Source organism: Apis dorsata, unplaced genomic scaffold (assembly GCF_000469605.1).
Source record: "Apis dorsata unplaced genomic scaffold, Apis dorsata 1.3 scaffold_92, whole genome shotgun sequence".
In the NCBI taxonomy this organism is placed as follows: domain Eukaryota; kingdom Metazoa; phylum Arthropoda; class Insecta; order Hymenoptera; family Apidae; genus Apis; species Apis dorsata.
In genome coordinates this window covers 484,255-491,268 of record NW_006263390.1, presented here as the reverse complement: position 1 = coordinate 491,268, position 7,014 = coordinate 484,255, and the positions used below count along the sequence as shown (strand labels likewise).

The 7,014-nt window shown below is 30.7% G+C and overlaps 2 protein-coding genes across 2 annotated transcripts in view; both read right to left on the bottom strand.

Moving 5' to 3' along the window:
- Positions 1-740: 740 nt before the first annotated feature.
- LOC102679048 (COMM domain-containing protein 8-like) lies at positions 741-3,121 on the bottom strand. Its single transcript, XM_006611668.2, has 5 exons — positions 3,052-3,121; positions 2,878-2,987; positions 2,639-2,800; positions 2,406-2,558; positions 741-2,342 (listed from the first exon to the last, which is right to left on the bottom strand). The coding sequence occupies exons 2-5, from the start codon at positions 2,941-2,943 to the stop codon at positions 2,184-2,186; spliced, it is 540 nt and encodes a 179-aa protein (XP_006611731.1). The 5' UTR covers positions 2,944-2,987; positions 3,052-3,121; the 3' UTR covers positions 741-2,183.
- Positions 3,122-5,129: 2,008 nt separating this feature from the next.
- The window catches only part of LOC102674731 (peptidyl-prolyl cis-trans isomerase G-like), a 49,832-nt gene continuing 47,947 nt past the window's right edge, over positions 5,130-7,014 (bottom strand). Inside the window, 2 exon segments of the mRNA XM_031508611.1 lie at positions 5,130-6,828; positions 6,895-7,014. The exon segment at positions 6,895-7,014 is cut by the window's right edge and continues 8 nt beyond it. Coding sequence (XP_031364471.1) covers positions 6,687-6,828; positions 6,895-7,014 — 262 coding nt within the window. The 3' untranslated portion in view covers positions 5,130-6,686.

Here is a 7,014-nt window from a genome sequence, read left to right as displayed (position 1 = left end):
AGGAAAAAAAAAAAAAAGGAAAAAAAAAAGAAAAAAAAAAAGAAAAAGAAAATGGAACGATGTGACCGCGACATCGCGAGAGCATATAGACTTATATAGTAGGCCTATTAACGATTATTAGACGGCAGGGCGAAAGAAAAAAGTTCACGAAATGTGAAAACCCGGGTCGTGTCATCGAAATGGGGAAAAGGGGTTACGAGGACGAGCCAGATAGGGTCGAGGAAAATGTTATACGATTGACTCTGAAAACACGTAATGCCATGTAATCATATGGATGGTATATATATATATATCTCGAAGCAGGTGATTTTTATTACTTTCTTTTTTTATTTTTATTATTACACGAATAAAATATTTTCAATGTTGGGCCTTGTTTATTCGCAACATAATAATAATATAATAATAATAATAATAATAATAATATTAATATTATATATGGGCCCTGTTGTGTAAAAATCGGAAAATTGTCACAATTGTTAAGTGCATAAGTCGTATTATGCGATCATCATGCGGCGAGTAAGTGGTACGAATTCGAATTTAAAAAAGAAAAAAAAGAAAACATATTAGAAAAGAAAAAAAAATATATATACGATGAAGGAGGAAAATCTCTTCGTTTGTCGCATATTCCAGAAATAAAGAAATACTCATCGAGGCACGCCCTCTCGTAACTACACGCGCATTGCTATATCGAGAGAGTATAAAGAACGAGAAAAACTGTAACCGAAAGATCAGAGACTGAGAGAGCAAAGGTGTATACGTGAGAACGTGTGCGTTCGAATGCATGAGAGAGCGTGAGAGTTCGAAAGAAGTATGAGAGAATGAATAATGTGCGTGTCGAAGAAAGAAACAAAGGAGGAAATAGGAAGGAATAATTGGAATATGTCTCTTTGTCGGAGTGTGAACGGGAAAGAAGAAGAGATAGGATCGGAAAAAGGCAGAACAAGAAGTAAAGAGAAAAAAAAAAAAAAAAAGAAGGGGAAAAAAAAACTTATTAAAAGATATATCAAAGCGCACGAGTAATGAATAAACTCGTATCGTGATTTCAAGGACGCTCGATTATTTTGCTCGTATTTCTTTCGCGGTCCTTGTTTTTCTTTGTAATTGTACAATCGACAGGTTTTTATGTTGTAACGAGGAACTGCACACTTCTACGTATGACTTTGGTACGCGCGAGCACACGACATAGCTACATACATGCAAGGACATTATACGCAAATGCGTACATACGTATCATGCAACACACGAGATAAGGAAAACATACAGTATGTCGAGGCAGTGTAAGTGATATATATAATCTAGATATAGAGAAAGCGTTTGTGTAAATTCAGCGTTTGTCCTTCGAAATGCTACTTCTCCATATGAGAATACTTACGAGGAAGCCTATTCGTAATTTTATAATAATCATTAAAATATCGCCTAATTACAATTACGAAACATGCACAATTACCATTCAAAATGGATTCGTTTCTACGGATCTCCAGGAGTAAATAATTACCTACGAAAGCTTCTTTTTTTATTGAGACCGTAGCGTAGATCGTAAAGATAAACGAAAAGCGTATATATGTAAATGCTCCAAAATCTCTGAATACATGTAAGTGTTGAATGGAGCGAGCGTTCATTGTGCCCGCGACCGGCATTGATTTTTAAACGATATATTATTAATGAGTAAGGGGAAGAAGTAAAATTAAAAGTTGTATAGTAAACCTTTCATTAAATATATTGTCCGTAATGATCTTTACAACGAAATTCACACGTTTTTTCAAGGCAAGTTTTGGCGACGAGAGCGAACTTTTTATTTAAGAAAAAGGGGGAAAAAAAAAAAGAAAAAAAAAAAAAATCTTTAAATCCGACTGATCTGTACACTCGAATTATTAATCGTTAAATCCTGAGGTTCCATCGACGCAAACCTCGTTTATTTATTTTGCGCGTCGGAACAACAAAATTATAAATGAGATTTTTGAGTCGATGGTGCTTCAGACACAGACCAACAGTCTTCAGTATCTTCGATGAGCAGTTATAATAGTAATTAAACTATTCTACATTTATCTATAACCTATAATAAACTGTGAAACAAGTGTAACATCGTGTGTTTTTATTCCATCTTGAAAAATTTACAATTAAACTTGCATCAATTGTAAAAAAATCTTAATTATATAATTATTTATGCATTATTTACATTCACGTTATTGAACGATACTTTCCATAGTACTTATAAACGTATCCAATTCATCCTTATTTAATTCCATATCTAAAATACGTTTTGAATTTTTACTTTCAAGCATGAGATCTAATTGAAGAAGAGGTTCTCTCAATGAAGCCAATTTACTAGAACCCATTACAAGCTAAAAAAAATAACACATTTAACAACGACGTATCATCATCACGAGTTCAATTTCTTATTTTACCTTTAATTTCCAATCAAAATCGATTACAGTCTCGTATTTTTCTTTGGAACATTCTTTCAACAGAGCATCTGTTAATTGTTCTCTTCTCAATTTTAAACACAATAATATATTTTGTTGTATATGTTCCGATAGTTCATGATACTCTTGTGGCATCTAAAAATATATGATATATAAAAATGTATAAAATTTACTATAAAAAGTTTTTTTTTTTCCTAAGGAACTATTAATCGAACCTTTTCCTCTGTTACGTACAATGATGCTGGGTTTCTTAAGAGATTCGATATTAACTTATATGTTTCTTCGTATTCTTCCTTACTCCAATCCATTCTATTTACAAACTTATGATAGGTTGGACCTGGTCTACCACATATTTCATCCACGCAAGCATGCAATAACTAAATAATAAAAATAAATAAATTCTTTATTATATATATTATACATATTATATTTAATTATTATTATATATACTTACTTCTTTTAAAACGGGTATTTTATCTTCACCAAAGAGGTTAAGATACAAAGTTTGAGTAGTTTCCATTATTACGATCTTTTAAAAACTTTGTATAATTTGAAGTATAAATACTGAAATTTAGTAAAATTAAAGAAATTTCTATATAAAATATTATTAATGAATATTGATTTGTACCTTTATTTTACATAACAATAATCATACATCGTATTTTCATTTATATACATTACATATTGTATATTACAATAGAACACAATATTATTTAAGAAAAAAAATGAATTGATTTGTCGCGTATCAATAAATATTCCCACATTTTATCATTATTTTATTCAATTTGATAATTTAATGTTACAAAAACGTATAGTAACACATAAATTCGTTTCATCGTCACTTGTCATCGATAACCTTCATTTTATAGCAATAAAGTTATATACGACCAGAAAAGTACAGTACATACTAAGTAAAATTTTAACTTGAAATTTAGAATTTTAAAAATACCTCGAAACTAATATCACAGATCAGATATAGGATAGACTTAACACCAATATTTTCTTTCTCACCGGCTTACGATTGTCAATAAGATATCGAAACCATTTTACAGAAAGTATAGACAAGAAGAACAAATAATAGGGAAAAGGATAGAGATATAGTAAAAATTAGAGAATCAACGCCATCTATAGAATGCTACAAACGAAATGCATTAACGATAGCAAAATAGAAGATAAAGACAAGATAAGAATTAATCATTAGCGCTATCTGTGAAATTCTTTTAAAAAGATGTCTTTAGCACTGATAATCAATTCTTGCTTAATTCTTGTCTAATTTCACGTTGCTTCTCTTATTATCGATTCAGTATAGAAAATTGTTTCTACAATAGTTTTACGCTATTTACGAATAAATAAATCGTATATTTTTTTACACAAGTAAGAATTTACTTTTTAAACATTATTATGATAATTAAATTAATTAGTCGCTTGATTTTTTTATATTTTCTTATACTTTTATCTTCGATATGTCTAGTATCTTATATTATATTATTCAGTTATTCAATATTTTAATTTTGTTTCATAATCCTATTCAATCCCTCCAATATTCATTTTTTCAAATTATTATTTGATTGCCAGAATAACATCGAAGAAATATTACAATTTATAATCAATTACTTTCTTTTATATCAAGTAATATTTTATTTTTTTTATATTTTTTACAAAAATAGATATAATTAAAATAGGATTTAATTATCTTTTTATTAATATCAAAATGAATATAATTAATTATTAATAATAATTAATTTATTAAAATTATTTTATTATAAAATTAAATTATTTCGAAGATTCAATTTTTCGTTTCTAAAGTTTTTAAATTTCTTTCCTAATCTGTTTATATTATTTGTTATCATATTTATCTTTATCTTAATTTATATTATATTTAAAGAATAAACATAATTTTTATCATATAGTCTTTCAAAAAATTGAAAATCCGCGTTCGTAAACTCGATATATTTCGATTCGTGCCCTTTTCCCCTCACAATTTGTAATTCGATATTCGATGTGAGTGTGATTATAGTATGGATAATTATCATATTCAGACATATCATTTTTTTTCTTAAGATTATGATTTATTACGGAATATTCAGTTCTATAATTATTCTTCATCATTCATATTAACATGCGATTAATATATATTTCTTATTTTAAATGAAAATTCTTTGGTAATTAAATTATTACTTTTCTTTATTTATTTATTTGACGAATAATTACGAATAATTTGTATTATATCTTTCTAAAATGAAATTTATGATAATAGATTTATTTTGTTGAATCGATTATTTCTACATTTGAAAAAAAAAGACAAAAAAAGTGCTTTAAAAAATATAAATAATTAATGTATATACTACTTAAATTATAGCTATTTATAGATTATAAAATACTTTTAAATCGATATGTTAGAACATGCGACGCAAAATTCCGTAAGATGTCACATCTATTCTATTTTTCATCTATGTTTTATTTTAAAGAATAGATCTAAACATTTTGGATCGTCTAGTGAATTACTAAAAGCATTGCTTCCTAACATAACTACTAGATGGCCATAGTGATCCGATGATGCTTAACACGGTTTTCTTGCTATAAAAAATATATAATTAGTGTTTGTGCGAATAATTAGTAAGCATTAAAGTGTTTTAGATTAAAATAAAATTCCACAACAAATTTATTTAAAGTTATAATTTTATTGAAATTATATATATTCATGAATCTTTTTATACAACTTTATTGATTTATTGACTACGTCTATATTTATATATGTATACATATATGTATATTGGCTAGAATTGGTAGCGAGTACAACAGCAAGCTGAATGTTAAACGGCGTTCCATACATTTTCACGATTGATAGTAGAAAATTAGGCAGAAAAAAATGAAAGAACGCCTTTGACTTATCACGTACATAAATTGGATCATAGATCAAAATTAAAAAAATTGCTGATTGCGCGGAAAATGACATGATTGAACGTCATCCGTTACAACGAATTTGTATTTGTTTTATATTTCGCATAATATGAAAATGAACGTGCATAAAAGTATCGAAAATGAAAAATCAATGCAAGTAAAATCTTAAAACGTAGATCTATACACAATTGTACACGATGTTTCGATTGGCTCGTAAATGCTGGGCAAGCTGTCAAATCGGTTTCACGATTAAGTTGGCTACTAGATACGTAAGTACATAAGTACATACTACGATAATAAAGCGTAGAAAACACGATTAAGAGAATACGATACGAAACACTCACGATTCGAAGGATGCATCGGACAACTCGTACTTTTACTTCCTTTCTTTTCTTTTCTCTTCTTTCTCTTCTCGTATACTTAAATACAATATTCTCATCTCGTATACTCGCAAGATCCATCATCTGTACAGATAGGCGATGATCCTACGGTGGGTTCATCGGAAAAAAAAGTTATTTATATCTCTCGCCTGTATGTGTTCGTATCGTTCGTTTTTCGCTTCTTTCGATTTGCTCTTCGATGAACACAAATATCTCTTGCACATTTACGCGTGAACATAAAATCGTAGGAGAATATCGAGAGATTTACGTTAAGTTTGCGCGCAATTACTTCTCGCGTTTACTATATTTCCTCGCTTTGGTATACGACCGTCGGTGTCCTTCGCACGGGCGATTGACTGTATAAGTTCATCGAACTCTCGAGGGGAATCGTCTGGCGCAGAATGGAGACAGGATCTCGGACTAGGCTCGTCGTCCTATGACAATAGAGTCTATTATTATATCAAGAATAATTCCATCTCTCTCTCAGATCTGTAACAAGTTTTCAGCGGTAGCCGAGCAAATCACGATTATTCACGATTTACAAGATCGAAAGATTCGACATGAATCATAACACGATTTGAATCCGTTCGGAATCGGAATCGACGAAATTTCATTGATCGAAGTATCAAAGGAAGACAGAATTAATACGAAGGGATGCGATAATCTCGAACCACTCGACGAATCTTCGCGTTTCATCGAGCCGTTTTGATCGAAATACCTCTTCTCGATTTACGATAACGATAATAGTAGAAAAATACGATATAATAGCGGTAAAATCCGGGATGGAAATATATGTAAATTGATTCGAAGAGTATTATTACATATACATATGTATATATCGAGTCTTTCGCAAAAGGCACTCGGAAAGGAAAATGGCACCGTTGATTATTCGTCGCGCTCTCGCGATTTTTCACGTTCCTCCTCTTCCTCCACGGTTTCTTCTTCCCACTGGCACGATTATTCTCGTTCCTCCTACCTCCCTCTAGCTCCTGTACCGGTGATGGTTCGTGTAATGATTAACGATCGTGTCGAATTTGTCCTTTTTCCGGGGACACTTGCCTTGTCGCCTCATGTATTCACCAAATTCACAGCTAGGCATCGCGCACTCTTCGTTTTGTATACACCTGTAAATAAACGCAAGGAATTCGAACGAGCTCGTGATCGTGACAAATCGGAAGAGTATTACTCACAATCTATCGGCGAGAGAGAAATAACCTTTCCCTCGTCTGATCTTGATACAGTTTTGACGGTTCTCGTAGCAGTTGCACTGGCACACGCCATCCACGGTGATCCTCGGTGTGAATTCCGAG

Excerpts from the sequence above, each read along its gene's own strand:
- LOC102679048 (XM_006611668.2), bottom strand. The coding sequence starts at position 2,943 with ATGGAAACTACTCAAACTTTGTATCTTAACCTCTTTGGTGAAGATAAA. Across the intron at positions 2,801-2,877 it reads AAATACCCGTTTTAAAAGAA|TTATTGCATGCTTGCGTGGA; the intron begins GTAAGTATATAT and ends TTTATTATTTAG. Across the intron at positions 2,343-2,405 it reads ATTTTGATTGGAAATTAAAG|CTTGTAATGGGTTCTAGTAA; the intron begins GTAAAATAAGAA and ends TATTTTTTTTAG.